The 24,436-nt window shown below is 42.1% G+C and overlaps 2 protein-coding genes and 1 pseudogene across 3 annotated transcripts in view; 1 reads left to right on the top strand and 2 right to left on the bottom strand.

Annotated features, from left to right (window-relative positions):
• LOC309699509 (tripartite motif-containing protein 16-like) overlaps positions 1 to 24,436 on the bottom strand; it is a gene marked incomplete at its 3' end in the record, with an annotated part of 68,326 nt that overhangs the window by 19,608 nt on the left and 24,282 nt on the right. The gene's annotated exons all lie outside the window — the stretch shown is intronic.
• On the top strand, positions 9,829 to 12,401 carry LOC309699337 (tripartite motif-containing protein 16-like; annotated as a pseudogene). The gene has a single exon. The product of its transcript is annotated as a tripartite motif-containing protein 16-like (transcript).
• On the bottom strand, positions 14,257 to 16,687 carry LOC309698533 (stonustoxin subunit beta-like; the record flags this gene model as incomplete). Its single annotated transcript, XM_082521047.1, has 3 exons — positions 14,257 to 14,637; positions 14,717 to 14,767; positions 16,403 to 16,687. 3 exons carry the CDS (start codon positions 16,685 to 16,687, stop codon positions 14,257 to 14,259), a joined length of 717 nt encoding a protein of 238 aa, XP_082377173.1.

Genomic DNA, 24,436 nt, shown 5'->3' with positions numbered 1-24,436 from the left:
TTCTGGTTTTCCCTGAATCACTACTTCAACCACATTGAATCCCAAAAGTGGCATTTCTAAAGGCAACGAGCTCACCAGGAAGGGTACACTGACTGATAAATCTGGGTCCTCATTTCCTGGTAAGTTCAGGGTTATGATCACCCAGCCATCAAAGGGGATTAGCCCTCCATTGACTGCATACACTTCCAGTGTCTTTTTATCCTCCATGAGCTCAATTAGTTCAGTCAGGGGACGAACGTCAAGATCAGGTAGGTACTTGTCTCTCCAATGGCGGTCTATTATGCTGACTTGGGCCCCAGTGTCCAAGAGAGCATTGACTGCGAGGCCATTGAGAATACACTTAGTCAAAGCTTTAAAAAAAAAAAAAAAAAAAAAAAGTCAAAGCTTTCCTACCTATTAATTTGGCAACAGGTTCATTGGTAGGCGTCGTGTCTTTTAGGGGGTCAGCAGCAGTTCTCTCACGGCTATGCCTTTTGTTAACAGCAGCTGTTTCGATAGTTGTTTTGAACCTGCTGTTCCCCGTCACATTGTGGGTGGTGTCTGTTTCAGCTCCTCTGTCTGTGAATTGGGACTTGGGAAGAATTCCGGTTACTGTTTGTCCCCCCACAGCAACCGGTTCACGTTTCCCTGCTGCTTAGGGTTTTTTAGGCAACCCACAGCTCTGTGTCCCTGTTCGCCACAAGAGAAGCAGTGTTTACAATCTTGTAACCTCTCCTGCACACATTTTGGACAACCATAACGGCTTCCTCTTCTGGTTGCTTGTGGCTTGGGGGGTAGACAGCTGTATGACTGGCTCCTCTCCACTCTCTCTGCTAGGGTGTCTACTAATTTGGTGAGCACATCTATTTTCTCTGCAAGCTTCTGTACTTCATCTGATTTAGCTCTATGCTCTGTCATGTCTTTCTTTATATTTGCCTGCTTAACCTGTTCTCCCTCAACCTGTAGACTATGTGCAGCAGCTTGTCTTGAGCGTTGTGTTGACCCCAAACGCCTTTGTCGTTCACTTTCATCACTTGTTACCCTCATAACATGCTTTAGGATTGTTTCATCTGTAACTGTGTTGTCTGAAAGTAAAGGTTTAAGCTCCCTGCGAATATCGTTGTACTTGTGTCCTATTCCCTGATACACTGTGTGTAGGAAGACATCTTGTACTGTATCTGGGCTATACCTGATATCAGTCCCTGGCTGTTTTGACCCAAACAATATTCTTTGCTTCAGTCCGATAACACGGTAGAGGAACTGCTGAGGGGTTTCATGCTCATTTTGTTTGGCACACATTAGTTCTTGGAATAGTTCTGTGCTATTCCTCTCACCTAAGTGCGACTGGAGGAATCCCTTGAGCTCAGCCACAGTCATGTCTTCTTTATTGACCAGCATGTCCTTGAAATCTCCTGGCTTTATTATCCTTAGCACACCTCTCACGATCTCAGACTCAGTGAGATTGTCCTTTATCCCCTCCTCTATCTGTCTGCAAACACTGTTAAAGCTGATATCGGATGAGTGATCCCCAATTTGGCCTCCTTGAACTTTGAATTCACGGCGATGAATGTAGGACAGATCCTTCAATGATACTACTTGCTCGGGTCCTCTGTGTCTGGAAACGTCCATCTGTGTCTCAGAGTGATGTGGGACTGAGAGTGTAGGTTGTGCTGTAGCTTGAGGTGTGGGAATGTGCATCAGCCTACCAAGCTTTCGGCTCAAATCCTCATAGTCTAACAGCATCTTTTGGACATTCTCTGGTGAAACGTCACAACTGAGTTCATTAGTTGTCTCAGTGATTAGCTTGGCGTTTGCTGTTACAGGAGTGGTTACATTTGTTACATCAGAAAATAGTACATCAGTGTTAGCTGGTTAGGCTGATGCAGTAGGTGGGACAGTGATAAGTGGGGACATTGGCTTTGTATTTACACTTGACCCAGCAGGTAAAATTACACTACTTTGAGACTGAACAACCTCATCGACAACATCTTTTAGGGCTAGTAGTTCTCCCATGCCCCTATCCTCAGCATCTAACAAGTTCTTACTGTACATAAAGGCGTGGATGTACTCGAAACATCCCTCTGCGTCTCCGCTGGAAAGCTCTGCCGCATCTTTGCCTGGAGCAGGGCTGACTGTAGAAGCAATCTGGAAAAGTTCGTTTGATGACAGCGACAGTAGGCTTTTCCTGATGTCCCATACCAGGCTTTTCCTCTCCTGGTCTGCCATGACGACGTCTTCCCCAGTCTCTCGCAGTAGGTTGCTTTTGGGTCCAGCCCTCTTCCTCACTTGGTCTCAGCTTGTCTCACACAGACAGCTCACTTTGGGGCAGCCGGCATCACGCTTTCAGCTTTACCAGCACGAGGTGTTGTAGGTTATGGGATTAGCTCATGGCAATGTGGAGAGCCGATCCCGGACGAGCCCCCAAGAATCTGTAACACACCCCAAGCAAGAGGGCAGCTGACAGATTATGTCTGGTTCTGAAAAAAACAGATAAATCATGAGATGGACGACAGGTAGTGTGTTTCCTCTCTCGCTTCTGCCAGATCTCTATTTAAACACATTCATGTGTTCACAACAGGTTGCAAAAACTTCTTAACATCTCTGTCTCACATTCCCAAAGCCCAAAATCAGAATAAACTAAAATAGTATAGTAATAGTATAAACAAAAATCTAAACAGTCATCTCTGTTGTTTGTTACTAAGAGCTATTAATCATGCTTTTTTCACACATCGTTTGATAAAGCAAACATTCCAGTACTGTACCATATACTAATGGTGTATCTGTGTAGTGGAAATCTCCACATCAACATTGCAGAGCGATTAGAATTATTATAGGTTATTACATTAACTTTAGACAATAACAGTGACAACACATCAAACTGTCTCTGCGAACACATTAACTCAAATATACAGGAGCCGCGGTGTACTTTTGTTACAAGAGGGTGCCTTACGTTTAGAAAACAACAAAGCTAACAGCTACTCTAGGATGTGGCGAGCTAAGCTAGCTCCCACTCTCGATCGTAACACATTTCAATGAGCAAAACAGACAAATACAGATCCCAGCAAAACAAACTGCTGGTCAGGTTTTACCCTTCAATTCAATTCAATTTTATTTATATAGCGCCAAATCACAACAAAAGTCGCCTCAAGGCGCTTCATAGATACAGAGAAAAACCCAACAATCATATGAACCCCTATGAGCAAACACTTTGGCGACAGTGGGAAGGAAAAACTCCCTTTTAACAGGAAGAAACCTCCGGCAGAACCAGGCTCAGGGAGGGGCGGCCATCTAACTATATGCTTTAGCAAAAAGGAAAGTTTTAAGCCTAATCTTAAAAGTAGAGATAGTGTCTGTCTCCCGAATCCAAACTGGAAGCTGGTTCCACAGAAGAGGGGCCTGAAAACTGAAGGCTCTCCCTCCCATTCTACTTTTAAATACTCTAGGAACAACAAGTAGGCCTGCAGAGCGAGAGCGGAGCGCTCTAATAGGGTGATATGGTACTACAAGGTCATTAAGATAAGATGGGGCCTGATTATTTAAGACCTTGTATGTGAGGAGCAGGATTTTGAATTCAATTCTGGATTTAACAGGAAGCCAATGAAGGGAAGCCAAAACAGGAGAAATATGCTCTCTCTTTCTAGTCCCTGTCAGGACTCTTGCTGCAGCATTTTGGATTAACTGAAGGCTTTTCAGTGAGTTTTTTGGACATCCTGATAATAATGAATTACAGTAGTCCAGCCTGGAAGTAATAAATGCATGAACTAGTTTTTCAGCGTCACCTTATTTGGTATGTAGATTATGTGGACCACATGTGTGGCCTTATTACTTACTAACCTGAAAAAAACAGATAAATCATGAGACGGACGACAGGTAGTGTGTTTCCTCTCTTGCTTCTGCCAGATCTGAAGACGAGCAGTAGCGTCACACTAAACCATCTCACTGGGGCGGAAGTGCCCCCTTGTGGCGTAACTAGGGATCGCACCACATGTTGGATCTCCAACAAAATCACAAGATTAAGGCCCTTCCTTAACAAAACTACACCTAAAAGCTTATTCAAGATACAAAAATTAAATCACATAATGTGACCACACATTACAGTGTGTCACACGTGCGTGTGTGTGTGTGTGTGTGTGTGTGTGTGTGTGTGTGTGTGTGTGTGTGTGTGTGTGTGTGTGTGTGTGTGCACAGAGACAGCCAGGTTCATAATGAATATGAAGACGTTTTTTCAAAAACAGGAGCCACATTCAGGTAAAAGTGTAAGATCAAATGATCCATCAATAAAGGATAATGTTGGATCAGTGTTTCAATATTTATATCCTTTATTAGATGTACATGTGGTCTGGTTATTTGCCTTTTGGTTGAAAGTACATTGAGAGAGGACTTTTTTTTTATTAGTGATCTTAATAGTATTTTTTAATCTAATTGAATACAATCTATTTGTGTATGATTGTCAGTCCAAAGAGGGAGAGAGGAAAGAGGGGAACATGAGGAGAAAGTACAAGTTCAGGAAGAACCAGGTAAGAAAACAGACAGGGAACAGTGACAGGCAAAACAGAAACTGTTAAACTGACAAAGAAAAAACAAACAAACAAACTTTACTCATACAATCTCGAAGTTGTGTTCTCCCTATATTAAAGCTGCTATACAGAATCTGCAAAACAAACTGGGTTGTCAGCCCTGGCACTGCATTACCATATTGAATCAGTCAGAGGAAGTCACGGTTGCCAAGAACTTTTTGAAGCTCAAGAGTGAGGCTGGTGCCATCCCAGATATGCTAACATTGTACAATCTTCTGGATAATCAGATCTTCCCCACACTGAAAACTGTTATTCAGGTTGCCCTAACAAACCCAGTTAGCAGCTGTAGCTGTGAAAGGTCGTTTAGTGTCTTGAGTCAGCTCCATACCTGGCTGAGAAGGACCATGGGTCAAAGCAAACTCCAGCACCTGGCTGTGATGTCAGTTGAGAAAGAGATGCCTGAGAGACTTGACCACCAAAATGTGATAGACAGATTTACCAACCTCAAGCTGAGGTGACATAGGTTAAAAGAAAAGAAAAAATCTGCAGAGTCATAGCATCTGCAGTAAAGATCTTTTCATACATTGTATACATTGTACCAGAGGCCAAGGTGTCTCAGTTTGTCTAATTTTGTAATAATATTTTGTACATTTCAAGGACTCTTCTATTTTTGCAGTGTATTTTCTATGTATCTGTATTATATTATACATACACATTAAAAGTGAATCTCTGTCCAAAAAATGCACTCAGTTTACTTTTTACTCGCTTTGAGCATCATTCATTATTCTCCTCCAGTAATTAAGATTAGAATATGTATTTTTTAAAATTCCAATCCATTCTTCTTTAGCAGCATTTAAATAACCTTTATCTGATTTGATGGTTTTGTTACAGACTTTTCAAAAAAGCTTTTTGCTTTTCTTTCACAAATGTGGGGATTCAATTGTGTTAAAATGTACAAAACAGTGATGTCATGTTTTGTGACGAGGACCCAGGCACAGAGAGACTTGATGAATTTAAGAATCTTATGATTTAATAAAGAAATTTGCAGACTTGCACAGAGAGGGTAAAATTATGATGAGTGAAAATGGAGATGAAGACAACAGACGATGAGGACAGGGAGGAACAGGGGTTTAAATGCACCAAGGAGACAGTCAGAGGGAACTCAGGACAACTGGAGACATTTAAGGATGCAGGGACTGACAGAGACGGGGAAGACGTCTCCTTATGACGAGTAAAGTTGACCTTGCCTGGATGGGCAGCTCTCTGGGTGCTCAGCACCCCCAAAGTAGTGATGGTAAATTTGATTCGAGTTTTAATGAGTCACTCACCAAAGTGAATCAGTTTTTTGAGTCATTTGATTCACTGAGTCAGTTGACCAGAAAGTGCAAAAAATGTACATTTTCATGTATATCCTACTGCTAAGATGAGTGATTCTAAAAGAAAACAACTATTTTATAGAGCAAAAGCAGCAAAAACATTTCTAAAATTAAGCAATTTCCTATTAAAATTGCTTATTAAACATTTATTTTGTTTATTTTTTTTATTAGTATTTTCCTTAAATGTGTCAAATATATATTTTCTCATCTAAATGTACGCAGCCTTAATGGTCCACAAAGGAGGCGTACTCAAAGACCGCTAAGGCCGGAAGTGCGAGGCTTGTGAAATGGGACGGTCTAGCCTCTGCCCTGCTGCCCAGGTTGCCTAGCAACCATGACACTAACAGCTGGAAACGTTTCATACAGCTTTGTTTGACAGAAATGAAGGAAAACATATTTTGTTCATTTGTTTGTTTGTTTCTACATGAGCTTTGATTTGATAAGTATCTGAGGCTGAGACCCCGAGACTGTGAAATTATGATAGTTGGGCTTCATTTCTGTACTGAACAGTCATTTTAAGATTAGCTAGTAAATAACAATTAGCTCATGTTGTTCATGAGACTAAAGTAATCTCACTTTGGTATTGTAAATATAATATGGCCAATATTAAAGTTATAATTTCAATCATTATTAGTTATTACAGCAGTGAATGACTCTGTTTCAAATACTGAGCTTCAGTAAAGATTCAAGCTGCATTTATTTATATTATTTATATTTCCTGTCGCCTTAAATCTTCACTCAAAGACAGGTTCCTTTGACACTGTATATATAAATGTATTATATATAAGAGACAAATATTGTTCTTTCAATATGTTGGCATTACTAAATTTCTCTCAGTGCTTACTTTAAATATCCATGAAATCATCACAGTCTCTGTAAGATTAAGGTCAACTATTGAACGGTGTATATTTTAAAGTAAAGGCTTTAAAGTCAAGTTAGTACTAACATCGCTAATGTCACATAACTTTGCCAACAGGAATGTTTTAATGTTCTTCGTTATTAAACATTTGCACATAAATAAGTGACATAATATTCAGTACTTACTTTTAACAGTTTACTCTTCGACCGCCACTCTTCCGCCGTTTTTTTTTCCGGCAAAATTATCCACACCCACCGCCGCGCTATGCATTCTGGGATATGTTGGGCCATGAAGTCTACACCGCCACATCCTTAAAATTCAGGGAAATGAAGGACGTATTTGAGGGCCGCATTTCGAGCAGCCTTTGAATTGGGACAGCCTTCGTCGCATCGCTGTGACGTAATCGGCCTTAAAATGCGGCCTTTAAGGCTGCAGACCCTGAACTGGGATACAGCCAGTGGTCGTGTCCAAATTCATGGGCTGCATCCTCCTGAGGCCGCATTTGTAGACCGATTACGTCACAGCAACGTGCCGAAGGCTGTCCAAATTCGTAGACTCCTCCGAATGCAGCCGACAAATGCGTCCTCCTTTTCCCCGAATTTGAAGGATGGGTCGGCTGTGTCCTTCGTGGCCTACTATATCCCAGAATTCATAGCGCGGCCCAGCCAAACTCCAGTTTCCAACAATGGCGGCCGATACAAAGTTTTAAAATTACTCATACTAATCTTTCTGGGTCACAAAATAAACTTTTAGCATATTTTCAGGCGAGAAAGTAGCTGTGTAAACATCAAATATCTGCTCGGTTTATCAAGATATCACATATTTGCAAAAGTGCTTCGACGTTTTTGGAGACGTCTGCTACCCACCAGCTCGACAGCTAGCCGGAAGCTCGATGGTCAGTGATGCCGCCGAGAACGGCACAATTCCCGGCACATCATTTTCAGATCACCGTGGACTACTCGGGTTAAACGTAATATATAAGTCACTTAGACAACATAAAAATGTTATTGTTGGGATTTTTTCAGTGTTTTGTTTGTTCGTGAGTAAATCGGTTTGGCTGAGATTAAAGTTATTAGATTAGATAAAATAAAACTTTATTAATCCCCCGGGTGGGTTCCTCCTTGGTTTTTACACAGCTGACTAAATGTCAAATAGAAAACTGATTAAAAAGAAGTATGAGACAGTCGAGAATTTACGCCAGTGTCCTGTTATATTTTAGATAGCAAGGAGCAGACGGCTGAGTTTATTAAACTCCACCGAGACAGCGGCGACGCTAATCAGAAGGCTAGACCGTCCAATTTCACGGCCGTTTACTTCCGGCCTACCCGACCTTCTGAGGACCCGGCCCACACACACACGCCTGCTCTGATATCTATAGCTTCCTATTAAAAGAGAGAGAGTGTGTGTGTGTGTGTGTGTGTGTGTGTGTAACCCATATTTTATTTTTGTAGCTTGCACTGAGGGCTGATTGATTATGTATGTTCTGCCTGCAGCACTGCGGTGTGTTTGTTGACCTTCTTGTAAGCGACACACACAGGGAAGCACGAACTGTAGCACGTTATAGGTGAATAACACCAGCGCAGTCTCTAATGCAGCTCAGGCAGCTTTGCAACTCAGCGCCATCACTGTTGTGAGGTGTTCCTGTTATTTTGTCCACCCCATCCTCATATAAAAATAGAGAGAGAGAGGATGGCATTTGTGCTTTCAGTGAGATGAAACAATAATAGCTTACAGACATGAACACACACGTGCATCTATGCTTGTGGACCTTCTGTGACATGATGCGTAATCCACACAGCTGTGAAGGTAAGTCATACCTTAAGAAAACAGTGATTTGAGGTTAAGGGGATTCCTCTGAAGTGGTGCAAAAGTGTGAAACAAGTCAGAAAGAAGTTGTTTAATGTTTGTGTACATGGACATGTCTGGGGATAAATGTATGCTCACCACCTCAATGAACTCAAGCAACAAGGAGCAAAAGTCCTTACTGATGCGAGACCAGTGAAGTCATACAGGAAACAATTACTTCAACTTATTTGTGTGTTTGTTTGCTGTTGTGAAACTGTAAGTAAAGAGTGGAAGGTGGATCTAGCTGAGAATCTGCACGTTTTCTGAGCAATGTCTTGTGATTGACATGTCATTAGCTAAAAACTATGAACTAGTTACCACTCTTTCCTGATGCCTGAGTGTAATATACAAAGAGAACCTAATATTTTGTTCAATATGACAACAAACCATTGAGCGGTGAACACATCAGAAAAATGCTTGCTTGATCTTGTCACATGGTCATTGGTCATTTTACCATACACTCCTTTTTGACTTGACCAGTAGTCTTTTCACAATCACAAGGGTATTTTGCAATGACCCTGGTGAAGGCCACAAGGGGAAATGTGTTGGTCACGCATTAAAACTGGTTCCTAATACTTTAAGTTTCACTGGAGTCTTCATGTCATTAGATCTTTGTCTTCGCCATGAACCTTGAAAGTTGTTCCAGAAAGGTTTGTTGCTATTTTAATGTAAAGAACATGGTTATTTCTGTTGCAGCAGCTGTTATAAATGCAAAACTAAAATGCAAGATTCTTTTGAGTAATTAACTTTTTGCAGGAATATCTGTAATTATATGTGCAGACTCTGCTGACTGTTCAAAGCAATGCAGTGGCATTTATCTAGTTCTCATCCTGTTACAGCAACATCGATTACTGCCTATAAAAGCAATAAATAAATAAATAAAAGCAACCAGCATATGTCTGCTAACCTAACCCTGCTCTCCACATATGCTTTGATTTGGTCAGCAGCCTCTGCTGTTCTGACGGTTATTGTTACCTGAGACGTTTCTGTCCAGTGTTCATTAAAGCTGGATTTTTAAAAATTATTTATATAGAAGAAGCAGTAAATAAAAAGGGTTAAACACACAGTTTCACTCTCAAACTGCTCCTCTTCCTGGAGTGAAGCACAGCCTGATAACCCTCCCTTTTCTTCCTGCTCTTAAACACAGCACCTCCTCTCTGTCCACGTGTTTCCTCGTTCCCTCCCCTCAGATCTGCAGTTTGAAGATGGGTGTAACCAACATGTGGTGACATGTAAGAGCTGACAGGCTCCATTCACTGCAGAAACATGTTGTTGAGATCAGAGCTCAGACTAGTTTCAGTTATAAGGAAGAGAAACTCACACAGTCACTGACACTGAGAGGAGAAATGGCGCAGAAAGGAGTTCAGCTGGACCGAGAAACCTTCTCTTGTTCCATCTGTTTGGATCTACTGAAGGATCCGGTGACTACAGCCTGTGGACACAGCTACTGCAGGAACTGTATTAAAAGTTTCTGGGATGAAGAGGACAGGAAGGGAATCCACAGCTGCCCTCAGTGTAGGAAGACTTTCATACCGAGGCCTGTCCTGGAGAAAAACACCATGTTAGCAGCTTTAGTGGAGCAGCTGAAGAAGACTGGACTCCAAGCTGCTCCAGCTGATCACTGCTATGCTGGACCTGAAGATGTGGCCTGTGATGTCTGCACTGGGAGGAAGCTGAAAGCCATCAAGTCCTGTTTATCTTGTCCAGCCTCTTACTGTGAGAAACACCTCCAACCTCACTATGATGCAGCTCCATTAAAGAAACACAAGCTGGTGGCCCCCTCCAAGAAGCTCCAGGAGAACATCTGCTCTCGTCATGATGAGGTGATGAAGATTTTCTGTCGTACTGATCAGCAGAATATCTGTTATCTCTGCACAATGGATGAACATAAAGGCCATGAAACAGTCCCAGCTGCAGCAGAAAGGACTGAGAAGCAGAAGGAGCTCGAGGTGAGACGACTAAACATCCAGCAGAGAATCCAGGAGCGAGAGAAAGATGTGAAGCTGCTTCAACAGGAGGTGGAGGCCATCAATGGCTCTGCTGATAAAGCAGTGGAGGACAGTGAGAAGATGTTCACTGAGCTGATCCGTCTCATCCAGAAAAGAAGCTCTGATGTGAAGCAGCAGGTCAGATCCCAGCAGGAAACTGAAGTGAGTCGAGTCAAAGAGCTTCAGGAGAAGCTGGAGCAGGAGATCGCTGAGCTGAAGAGGAAAGACGGTGAGCTGGAGCAGCTCTCACACACAGAGGATCACAACCAGTTTCTACACAACTACCCCTCACTGTCAGCACTCAGTGAGTCTACACACTCATCCAGCATCAATATTCGTCCTCTGAGCTACTTTGAGGATGTGACAGCAGCTGTGTCAGAGACCAGAGATAAACTACAGGACATTCTGAGAGAGGAATGGACAAACATCTCACTGACAGTCACTGAAGTGGATGTTTTACTGTCACCACCAGAGCCAAAGACCAGAGCTGGATTCTTAAAATATTCACGTGAAATCACACTGGATCCAAACACAACTCACAGACGTCTGTTATTATCTGAGGGGAACAGAAAAGTAACATTTATGAACCAACAACAGTCTTATTCTGATCATCCAGACAGATTCACTGGATGGTTTCAGGTCCTGAGTAGAGAGAGTCTGACTGGACGTTGTTACTGGGAGGTGGAGGGGAGAGGAAAACTGGTTTATGTAGCAGTTGCATACAAGAATATCAGCAGAGCAGGGGGGGCAATAAATGTTTTTTTGGATATAATGAAAAATCTTGGGCATTAGATTGTGACACAAGCAGTTATACATTTCGGCACAACAATATCCCAACTGTCCTCTCAGGTCCTCGGTCCTCCAGAGTAGGAGTGTACCTGGATCACAGAGCAGGTATTCTGTCTTTCTACAGCGTCTCTGAAACCATGACTCTCCTCCACAGAGTCCAGACCACATTCACTCAGCCGCTCTATGCTGGACTTTGGCTTTGGTTAAATGGAACCACTGCAGAGTTGATTAAAGTCAAATAGAGAAGACAGGTTCATGTTGATCCCTGACCATTATATGTACTTGTGTAGTTTCTAAATGAGGCTTTACATTTTAGAAGCTGAGAAGTTCAGTGGTCCATTGATGTGTGAAAATAATATTGCACTGATTCAAACTGTACTAACATTTATATACCTTACATCAATATAAATCTGAATTTGTTCTTATGGCTGATAATCATGTGAGTTTAAATGATACTACTCTTCATATTCAGCATGTTTGAAATCTGTCATCAGTCTGTATGACTGAATCACAGGGGTTAGAAGTTTGTAGGTCACGATGCAGGTCTCACACTATACGGCCCGATGCTCTAATGCGACCTGAGTGCTCACACTGTGCGTCCATAACATGAAGCCTATAACACAAAATCTGTCTCAGCACAGTGCAGTCCATCACCAGTGTTCGGTCCTCCAGCACCAGCTGGACTGGTTAAAACAGCAGAACACAGGATCCATCAGACAAGCGACTCAGAATGAGTTGGACAATGCTGCGGTCGAGGTACTGCAACTAAATGACTTGGATGTGTGTGAAAAAGTACTCTGGAAACCTTCAGAGATACCTGACTCTTGAACGATGGGGGATTATGAAAAGATTGTAGTGACTTAAATGTGCCTGATGGAGTTAGTAAGGGTGCAGCTGTGCCTCGAGCTGATGACAGCACCATAGAAACGGATGTGTTAGTGGAGGAGGTTTGGACACACGTCTGCTTTAATGTGTTTTGCTATTAAAAGATGACAGAATGTTTTATTTACACTAATAGTTGTTAATAAATAGGTTTTGCTGAATCAAATTATGTTCTGATATTGTTTTTGTATCATCGTTACATAACATCAATTTCCACATTGTACACATGCAGTTATAGTGATGACAGACACATTAGTAACGATAATGTGAGACACTTACTGACATGTACAGATGGATTTTCTAAGTATGCATGCAGGTGTCTTCAAACCAAGGCAGGAGCATCTGTTGCATCTGCTTTTGAGGAGGAGTGAGGGACGTGTACCTGTTAAACTTCAAATAGATGAAGGCGAGGAGTTTAATAATAAACATTTGCATCAGCTGATGGTTCAGTTTAACATCACACATTGATTAAACCAAGTTTTGTGGAACGTTTTAACAGAAGCTTTAAGGGCCGTATGTGAAAATACTTCACATCTGTTAACTTATGAAGACATGTAAACGTGGTCCAGGACCTTGTGCTGTCAAGGCCAAGCAGCCGGTGTAAAGAGGTTGGAGCCAAAAGCTGACTCAGTACATGTTTGTTTGATTTGAAGGAAAACTTTATTTATCGCACGGATCAGAAAGGCTGAGGTGAGACATGGAGGGAATTCCACAGAGCAGGACTCACTGTAACAGAGGGAGAAGGTGAGTTATTTCTAGATGAGGTTAAAGGTGAGTATGATGTGAGGTGAGTGAAAGGAGATTTTGCCTCCTTGTATTACAGGCTGAAGCAAAGCTACAGAGACGGGAGTTTCTCTGGGTGTGTGGTGGAGTAAAGAGAAGAACAACATGTCTGACCCTTCCTGTTTTAGAGCAGAGGTGTGTTGTGGCAGGCAGGAGGGCAGGCAGGTGACTTTTCAGATTTACTCTGGGAAGCCGAGAGAAGAGCAGCAGCAGCAAGCAGGTAAGTTTCCAGCAGGCAGTGAACAGACAAAGCATCAAAATGCCCCCTCAGAGGTGAACAAAGATAATCTTTGGAGGACATTTCTACCAGCTATTTTTGTGTGAAGCTAACTGAACGGATTGTGCTACAGGTATGTAATAATAAAATAATATTATTAGATGGGAATACAAACTTTATTTTTGATGGCCCATATCTATGGGACTGATTTGTGCTAATAACGCCCATTGTACGGACTGATAACAGCCGAAGCGGGTGAATAAAGTCACCCAGTAGCTAGCTGTGCCATTACCCAGCATACATCACTCCCTCCATAAATGCAATAAACGATACAAAAGTAACAGCCTATAATTAATGTATCTGCTGTTTCTCAGGTAGTTGCTTACATTATATAATTTATTGTGTTTTGTATAGGTCACTACAATGTGATTTTGGAAATATATAAATATACGGACAACAGGCTCTTCCGCGGCAATCTCTTGTCGTCAATAAGCAACGTTTAGGGAGCTCTATAGTATTCAATGAGAGGACCCTGCACATCAATTCTCGACACGAGGGGGGTACCCTGCGCGTCGATAAGTGAAGCAGAGGGAGCCTGACCATGCGTCACACATTTGACGAGTTGGGAGTGAGAACGTGTTGATAACTCACAGGAAAACAGGTTGACGTGTGGAGGTATTACAGACAGACCAGTAACAGGCAGAAAAAGGGGAGGGGTTACCAGTCTCTGATGTATTCCAGAAAGAGGATTGATTTGAAGCAGACACTGTGTTTAACCTTTTTTAATATTGACAACACACAATATAAAAACACGAGTGGTGAGTTACATGTACCACATTAGCATCAACAAAACCCTGTTAACATCTGTCCAAAAGATTCAAATGTAAAATGACTTTATTTGCAGATCTGGCAGGTTAAGAAACAGCACATCAATTACCTCTAAGCAGCAACAATGTAGACAAAAGAAAGTGGAAACTAGAAAAAAAACGTTTTTAACCAAGTGTCCTTCAATCATTTCTGTCTATTTCAGTTCAATGAACTCTGCAGTGTCATTGTCATAATAAAAGAACCGAAGTCCAGCATAGAGCGGCTGAGTGAATGTGGTCTGGACTCTGTGGAGGAGAGTCATGGTTTCAGAGACGCTGTAGAAAGACAGAATACCTGCTCTGTGATCCAGGTACACTCCTACTCTGGAGGACCGAGGACCTGAGAAGTCAGTTTGGATGTTGTTGTGCAGAAATTTATAACTGTGTGTGTCACAATGTATTGCCCAAGATTTGTCATTGTATCCAAATCCACATTCATCGCCCCTCCCTGCTCTGCTGATATTCTTGTATGCCACTGCAACACCAACTCCTCCGCCTCTCCACTCCACCTCCCAGTAACAACGTCCAGTCAGACTCTCTACTCAAGACCCAAAGCCATCCAGTGAATCTGTCTGGATGATCAGTTGTTGTTGGATGTTTTTTCACTGTTGTTACTTTTGTGTTCCCCTCAGATAATAACAGATGTGTGTTTGCTGTGTTTGGATCCAGTGTGACTATTTTAAGAATCCAGCTCTGGTCTTTGGCTCTGGTGGTGACCAGAGATGGGCAGTAACACGTTACTTGTAATGCTTTACTGTAATCTGATTACTTTTTTCAGGTAACGATTAAAGTAAGTGATTACTATTGCAAAAAATGTAATTAAATTACCGTTACTTTCCCGTAGGAACGCTGCGTTACTGCGTTACTAAAACCATGACAGTGACGTAAGCGAGTGCGACATTCGTGACAACAGCTGTGTGCAGATCAACAGTGGATCGAGTGCGGGAGAGAGTATGAGCGTACAGCGTTTAAAGTGTGGAAGTACTGACCTTACTTTAAGTTTGATTCCGTAAAAAGTGACAAAAACATTAGTGTCCGTTGTGCATGGGAAGAAAACTTCTTTTTACAGCGAAAAAAACCCCTAAACTTCCAAGCAAGCACTGTCATGGTCCCTGTGCCTCACCAGCTGATTCTGTATTAGGCAACATGTTTTCTCTCTCTCTCTCTCTCTCCCCTGCCGGGGCGATGCTCATTATGGGCTCCCGCCCCTGGCCCACGCACCTGCTGCCTATCGGGATAATCACAAGGCCGATTTAAGACAGCAGCACTGTGTCACTCGTCGCTGGATCGTTGAGTTATCAGCGTCAGTCGCTCAGTAGATTGTAAATAAGGATCTGTGAGTTCGTTCCGTCTGTTCACCTCTAACTATAATCTCTGTGTACAGATCTATCCCGGACCTTTCCCAGCCTGCCTGTCATCCCGTGGACGAGTGAGTGGATGGTGTTTCCCCAGTGTGGGGAGTGAAGAGAGAGAGCCTTTGGAGGGCGTCAGATTCCCGTCTTTTCCCTCACATACCCCGGAACCCTGGACCCCCCTCCCCTCCCTCCAGCACTTTGTAAATAGCATCACCTGGTGTCGTTGTGTAAATAAAATCTGTAAATCCTGTAAGGAGTGCCGGTCTGCGCCTGAGTCCGTTAACTGAAACCTGACAAGCACCGAATGCGCTACGACGTAATGGGAAACTCGCGGATTCTTCCACTGACCGCTGCGGCACACCTGCACCAGGGCAAACCTCCGCCTACCGCAGTCCTGCTTTACAGGTGAAAATAGAGCAATAGGGCCACTAGTATTTGATTTTATTTATTTTCTGCTGTGTTTTACTTGCATCTATTTGAAAGAGTGAGTGTAAACACACAAAAAATAAAAAATTATATGCTGGAATGTGCAGAAAATAGGTTTAAATATTAAACTAATTTCTTCCAGTCAGAGAATGTTGCATATAATTAAATTTTTGCTTGATGCATAAAGTTAAAAGATTAAAACTGATAAAACAAGTTAAAAAAAGAGACTTTTCCATTTGATTACATTTTGTATGATGGATTATGTAGAAAAAGTAGAATTGGGCTGAAAGATCTATCGCTTTATCACCTCTTCAGGTTGTAAATCGTGTTTTTAAAAAGTAACTAAGTAACTAAGTAATTAATTACTTTTGAAAATAAGTAATCAGTAAAGTAATGGGATTACTTTTTGGGGGAGGTAATCAGTAATTAGTTACTGATTACTTTTTTCAAGTAACTTGACCAACACTGGTGGTGACAGCAAAACATTCTCTTCAGCAACTCTCGGTGAGACGTCTGTCACTTTCTCTCGTATATCTGAAACCATGCAGATATTCTCCTGGAGCTTCTTGTAGGGTCCCGCAGCTTGGAGTCCAGTCTTCTTCAGCTGCTCCACTAAAGCTGCTAACATGGCGTCTTTCGGTATGAAAGTCTTCATGCACTGAGGGCAGCTGTAGATTCCCTTCCAGTCCTCTTCATTAAAGTGACTTTTGATACAGTCCATGCAGTAGCTGTGTCCACAGAGAATAGTCACCGGATCCTTCAGTAGATCCAAACAGCTTAAACAAGAAATGTTTTCTTCATCCATTTAAATTTCCTTCTGCACCATCTCTTTTCTTAGTAACAATGACTTGCTGGTTTGTCTTTTGTAGAAGTGAAACTATTCTGAGCTATGATCTAATTAACAGCCGTATATGTGGGAAATGGAGGCTGTCTGCTCTTACACATCAACAGAAGTTGGTTATGCCCATCTTCAAAGTATAGACTGAATGGGAGGGAATGAGGAAACACAGACAAACAGGAGGTGCTGTCAGGTAGAAGGGCAAGAGTTATCAGTATCTGACGTATTCCAGGACGAGGAGTACGTTTGAAGTAAACACCTTTTTCATACACAGTACATTAAAAAATGTTGGTGAGCTCAGTTTTTAGGTGGTAAATTCAGTCATTATGCAATCATGGAATCAGAATGGGCTCTCTGATAGGAGCATCTTAAAGGAAGACACTTAAATGATGTAAACAAACCCATAACTGCAAGATTTACAGTAACACCTTAAAATAAATACATAAAAATAAATGAATTCTAAATGAAGCTACAGAAATGTCTAAAACCACTGTAACAAACACTTCTCAGAAAAACTGCAACCGCAACCTGCAACTAAGTTTGTTACTTAAAATGCAAAAACTACAGCTACACAAGGCAACTCCCACAACTAATCAGACACTGAAACTACATATAGCAACTGCAATCAAAATCAATTTCATCATCAGGCCTGTACCCTGCCTCTTGTCCTAAGACAGCTGAAATAGGCTCCCGCACCCCCCGCGACCCTGAAAAAGATAAGCGGAAATGAATGGAAGGACATTATTATGATTAATAGTTTTACTACCAGTGATGTAATAGCAGTGATAGCTGTGCATGGTGTAACAGTAACAGATGGATAAACAGTGTTGGGGAGTAACGGAATACATGTATCGCCGTTACGTATTTAAAATACAAAATATGAGTAACTGTATTCCGTTACAGTTACCGTTTAAAAAGGTGGTATTCAGAATACAGTTACTTTGTTGAAATAAATGGATCACACAGGGTCTTTTCCTGTTTCATATTTTGGCGGGTCAGGACCATTTGGGTTTTGTTTGACAGCAATGTTCTGTCGTTCCAGGCGGCATCATTACAGTTGCCATAGGTACAGGGTGACACGCTCTCTCTCTGCGACTGTGTGTTTCCTGGCTGAGAGAGCGCCTTTTTGATGTTGTTGTTGTGCTAAGCTATGCCGAGCAGTTTGGTTAGCGGCAGTGTGTTTCTTTTGGAAAATAAACGGCTGTGCTCCCTGGAAACTCGGGGAAGCAAGACCAAACGACACCTCTGTCTCCTCCTTGTCTTGTCTTGTCCACAATACGTTTGGCTATACCCTCTATTTTTGGTAATTCCATCACTCCGGGGGAAACCCAAACAAAACACGTATTAAGAGGCCCTAATGCCCGTGTTTCAATCTCGCGTCTCATAATGACGTGAAGAAATGTTTAAAAAAAACTGGGGGATTTCCGGTAGACGGCATGTCGAAATAGTCGCTCTTCGCAGGGCTTCTACTTTTATCACAACTACTTGATAATTTCTCACTACCCGCAACAAAGTGTGGAGTTGTATTGGTGGTATTGAGTGTCTGGTGTCATAATCTGCCAAGATGACCAGTAGAAACACCAGGAACCAGGAGCAAAAAAGAGATGAGCTCGGTGCGGCTAATGAAGCCATCATGGCTATGCTAAAGACCACGCTGGACGAGCACAAAGCCTCGCTTTCGGCAGAATTCAAGACATCCGTTCAGCGACTTGAAAACAAGCTGGACAGCATCCAAACGACTCTCAACAACCATGACCAACGGCTTACAGCCTTGGAAACTATGGCCACAACTACGAGCGCGGAGCTCCAGAACGTGGTGGCTAAGTTAGCGGTGGTGGCGGAGGATAACGAGAAGCTGAGAGCTAGGCTAATCGACGTTGAAAGCAGGAGCCGCCGCAACAATATTCGCCTCTTGGGGGTCCCTGAAAATATTGAATGGCCCAGGCCAACTGTGTTCTTTTCTCAGGTGCTTGTGGACATATTTGGAGTGGACGTTTTGAAAACGGCCCCGGAGTTGGATCGAGCCCACCGGGCACTGGTGGCAAGACCAGGCCCCAACGCGAAACCCCGAGCGGTTGTTGTCTGTTTCCATAGCTACCAGACCCGTGAGCTCGTTGTGCGCAAAGCTCGGGAAATGCGGGGTAAACTGAAATATAAGGACACCCCCATCCATATTGTCGAGGACTATTGCCCTGAGGTGCTGGAACAACGGTCCGCTTACCGCGGAGTTATGAAGGAGTTGTACGATCTTGGACTCAAGCCTCAGCTTCGCTACCCGGCCAAACTGTTCGTTATGACTGACGAAGGGAACCGGAAGCGACTGGCGTCACCAGGCGACGCTCGGAGCTATATCGCCTCACACCGTCCCCTGAGTTCTAACATTCTGGAAACCTGATCTGAGGGTCATGGTTGGATCCTGCCACTTCCATAGAAGGGCTCATGACATTTTAGTTTGATGTTTGGTACCTAGAGGACAGCATGGTTTGAGTAATTCTAACCTCATTGTTTTTTCTGTTTTTCTCTCATTTTCCTTTATAATACCCCTGTTTATATTTTGTTCTAATACCACCGTTGGCACGCTAGTCTGCTACGTACACATATATGTATATACTGTTTTACTTTATATAAACACACATTTTTTCATTATTATTGCCTCTCCTACAGTTTGATTCCTGCCATGTACAAATGGGGGACAACAATACCCCAGCCTGCCTTTTTTGTGCTTTTCTTCTGTCCGTTTTTGTATAGTAAGATACATCCTAGTTCCTCAATTTTTTTTAGCAGAATATTGACAAGGCATATTTTCATAGTGAGACCTTGCCGCCACAGGGAAGCAAGCCATTTGATAAGAGTTGTGATGGCGAAGTCTTCACACAGGAATGTTTACACCTTGCTGTGCAATGGACACTTGCAAGTTTTGTTTTCGGGGGTATCCAGGTCCAATTTATGTTGTTCGATCTGCATGTATGTATTGCCTTGTTTTATGTTTTTTCTGTTGTTGTTGTTGTTGTGTCTTATTTATTTTATTTTATTTTATTTTATTTATTTATTTTTCTTTCTGTTTTTTTTTTTTTCCCCTGTTCTCTTCACAGTCTACTACCTCAAATACAGACACCAGCTTTCCCCTGGCCACTGTCAACTTGTCAAATCAAAGACCTGTCTGAATATAGTAAGGTATGTCGAGCACAATCAATGGTCTTAGAATTGTCTCCTGGAATGTGAGAGGGGTGGGGAATGCAACCAAAGTTAACAAAGTTATGGCGCATTTACAGCAGCTTAAAGGAGATGTGTTTTTTCTTCAAGAGACACATCTCTGCAACAGAGAAGTGAGGCGACTCAAGAGAAACTGGATCGGCAATATATATCATTCCAAATTTAACGCCAAGGCTAGAGGGACAGCCATACTTATTCCTAATAATATTCTGTTTGAGCAACATAAAGTTATTGCTGATCCAGATGGCCGTTTCACATTTGTGTCAGGAAACTTGCAGGGCTCACTTGTGATACTGGCTAGCGTGTACGGGCCGAACTGGGATGACGACTCTTTTATAGCTAAACTTTTCTCTTCACTTCCAAATTTGGAAAACTATCATCTTATTGTTGGAGGTGATTTTAACTTGGTTCAGGACACTCTGCTGGATAGATCGTCAACTAAGGCCTGTTCCCTGAATAAATCTGCTAAAACCCTAGAATTTTTCAAAACTCAGCTGGGGATTGTGGATCCATGGCGACATGCGAATCCCACTACTAAGGCATTTTCCTTTTTCTCTCATCCCCACCGTACATATACACGTATAGACTTTTTTCTTGTTGATATTAGGTTTCTCTGTAAAATTAGCCATTGTCAGTATCATGCTATCGCCATTTCAGATCATTCACCAGTTTCTTTTGATGTGGTATTAGCGACCCCGTCTCGACCCATTAAACATTGGAGATTTAACTCTAGCCTGTTGATAAGGGATGACTATACACATTTTTTGAGATCACAGTTCTCACTTTTCCTTGAGTTGAACGATTCTACTGAAGTGTCAAGAGGTGTATTATGGGAAACGTCGAAAGCCTACATGAGAGGCCAGCTTATAGGATTTGTGTCAAATTTAAAGAAGAAAGAGTTAACTTACACGTCCAGTTTATTGAATAAGATCAAAGATCTAGATGGCAGATATGCATCAAACCCAGATCCTAACCTCTATACAGAACGTGTGAAAGTTCAAGCCAGTCTTAATTTAACCACCACCGCAACAGCTATGGTTCAATTAATTAAGACTAAGCAACGCTTTTTTGAATCTGGCGACAAGGCAGGGAAACTTCTGGCTTATCAAGCCCGTGACGAAGCAACCTCTAAGCTAATCCCAAAGGTCAAGTCTGCTGCTGGTGACATAATATCGGACCCAGAGGGAATTAATGAAGTATTTGTAAGTTTCTATTCCAATCTGTATACTTCAAGCTCTCCCCCTCTATCAGAAGAAACTCTCCAAAATATACATTTTCCAAGAATAGATAGTGATCTGACGAAAGGATTAGGGGGACCTATTACTGTAGTAGAGGTACAAGAAGCCATTAAATCCTTAAACACAGGTAAATCGCCGGGCCCTGACGGTTACTCTGCAGAATACTATAAAGTTAATTCTGATCTTATGGCACCGTTGTTGAAAGATATGTATAATGAAGCCTTTTCAAAATGTCAATTACCCAAGACTTTGTCCGAAGCTACTATTTGTTTAATCTTGAAAAAGGATAAGGATCCTTTGTTGTGCAGTAGTTACAGACCAATTTCTCTTTTAAATATTGATTTTAAAATACTATCTAAAATCCTCGCACTTAGGCTACAACGTGTTCTGTCACAAATTATCGCCTTTGACCAGACGGGGTTTATGGCCGGCAGGCACTCATATGACAATTCAAGACGCCTCTTGAATATTATCCATACATCGTGCAACTCAATTCCAGAGGTTGTGGTATCTCTTGACGCGGAGAAAGCTTTCGACCGCGTCGAGTGGAGCTTCCTCTATGAGGTGATGGATAGGTTTGGCTTGGGGGCTGACTTTATTCTCTGGGTTAAGCTACTATATTCCTCGCCATCCACCTGTATTCGTACTAACAACAACTTGTCTTTGCCTTTTCCACTTGAGAGGGGCACTAGGCAAGGGTGCCCTCTCTCACCCCTCCTATTCGCCATTGCTATCGAGCCTCTTGCAATATGGCTGCGTTCAGAGGATAGATTTAAAGGCATTACAAGGTTCGGTGTGACTCACAAACTCTCCCTTTATGCAGATGACTTGCTCCTGTACATTTCTGACCCTCTAAACTCATTCCCGGTGCTTTTTGACATACTGGACCAATATGGTACACTGTCAGGATATAAGGTCAATTATCAAAAAAGTGAGTTGCAACCCCTTAATTCCCTGGCCAGAGCTCTTCCCCACTCAATAGTGCCTTTTAAGTGGACAGAAACCGGATTTAGATATTTGGGGGGTTTTATTTCCTCTTCTATACATAAAATGATGAGGGAGAATTTTCTATCCCTACTAGAAAATGTTGGGAAAGATTGTGACCGTTGGACTTCTCTACCATTGTCAGTGGCAGGGAGAGTTAACCTGATAAAGATGAGTGTCCTCCCAAAATTCTTGTATCTTTTTCAACATGTCCCGATTTTTCTTACCAAGGCATTTTTTGACAAGTTAGAAAAGATTCTATCACATTTCATATGGGGAGGGAAACAAGCTAGAATTTGCAAGTCTATTCTTCAGTCCTCTAAAAGTGATGGTGATCTTGGTCTGCCCAATTTTAGACACTACTATTGGGCAGCTAACATACAAAAACTTTTACAATGGGTTCATAACGACCCCCCTGTAACAGCCTGGGTACAAATGGAAACTGCATCTAGCTGTTACTCATTATCATCAATACTCAGCTCACCACTCCCTTTTTCTCCAACCCTTGTTGGGGATAATCCAATAGCTAAGGAAACAGTAACTATTTGACGACAGTTCAGAAAATACTTCGGGCTACTTGGACCGTCTTTGCTAACACCTTTATCAAAAAATTGTAATTTTGCACCTTCAAACACTGATGCGGCCTTTAGTAGTTGGAAAGATAACGGACTTAGGACTGTTAAGGACTTGTACAGTCAGGACACCTTTCTATCTTTTGCTGACCTATCGTCCAAATACGACCTGCCTAACTCCAACTTTTTTCGCTATCTTCAGGCTAGAAATTTTGTAAAAACGCAGTTCCCTCACTTTCCCAATCGGCCTCCAGAAACAAATCTGGATATCATCCTGCAGACGAACCCTCATCAAAACAGACTGATATCAGCCTTGTATAAAATACTAGATGCTTTGGTCCCCAAATCCATTTCTCATATTAAGCTGAGATGGGAGGAAGAGCTTCAGACAACCTTGCCAGAACAGCAGTGGGATTGTGCTTTGAAATTGATTCACTCGTCTTCAATTTGTGCTCGTCATGCTTTGATTCAGTGCAAGGTGGTCTATAAAGTACACTATACAAACGCAAAATTATCTAAAATCTATCCAACCATCAGTGATGCCTGTAGCAGATGTGGACTATCGCCTGCCAACCATGTCCACATGTTTTGGTCATGTTCGAAACTGAGTGCATTTTGGAGGAATATCTTCGACACACTTAGCCAAGCATATGGCCAGACTGTCCTTCCTAACCCACTCTCTGCAATTTTTGGCATTCCTCCCGACTTGAACTTATCTGGTCCCCTCAAACAGGCCCTAGCCTTTACCACTTTACTGGCCCGGAGGCTTATTCTGTTGAAGTGGAAGCTTCCCCACCCCCCAACTCATGACCATTGGGTGAGAGATGTACTCTTTAACTTAAAGCTGGAAAAACTTAGATTCTCTCTAAAAGGTTCTATTAGGGAATTTAATAAAATCTGGAAATCATTTCTCTTGCTGGTCGACACTATTACTTTACTTCCTGAGTCTGAAGTGAACTGAGCGAAGCTACATTATAATGTTTTGTTTTTTTTTTTGTTTTTTTTTTAAATCTTATTTATACCTTATCTATTTGCTTTTCCTTTTGTTTTGTTTGGTCCTTTCTCTGCTATTGTTTTCTCTGTTTTTGTTTTGTTTGTTTTTGTTTGTCTGTTTGGTTACGGGGCGGGGGGGAGGGGGGGGGAGTTGTGGTTGTTGTTGTTTTTTTGGGGGTTATGCTTGTTATGTGTATGGGTCCTGAGGTGTTGTTGTTTTCTTTTTTTTCTTTTTTTTTTATTTATTTATTTTTTGGGTTTTTGTGTGTGTGTGTGTGTGTGTGTGTGTGTGTGGGCAGAAACTGGTTTTCTGCAGTGTTTTGTCTATTGTAGACCTGGTAGGGGGAGAATTTGGGTTGGGGGGTTGGAGGGTATAATGGACATACCACTGTTCTGAAATCAAGATGGACTTAGCTGTTGCTAACTTTGTATGTCATTGTTGAAATTAATAAAACAAAGTTGAAATATGAAAAAAAAACAAAAAACTGATTTAATATGCATTTTGTCACATGCATAGTTATACAAGTATAACACACAGTGAAATGTAACCTGACACGCTCCTCGACATGTGCAAAAATGGGGGGGGGGGGGGGGGGGTAGAGGAAGAACATTATATATATAGTATATACGTTAGTAGTAGCAGCAAGCAGGGGAATTCTGTATATGAAGGCAATCGGCAGAATGCTACAGGCATGGCCCTAAAGCAGGGGTCAGCA

This window comes from Aulonocara stuartgranti, assembly GCF_965226115.1.
Source record: "Aulonocara stuartgranti genome assembly, chromosome: 3".
Taxonomy (NCBI): domain Eukaryota; kingdom Metazoa; phylum Chordata; class Actinopteri; order Cichliformes; family Cichlidae; genus Aulonocara; species Aulonocara stuartgranti.
The sequence above is the reverse complement of the archived record's forward strand: the minus strand, read 5'-3'. Positions and strand labels throughout refer to the sequence as shown.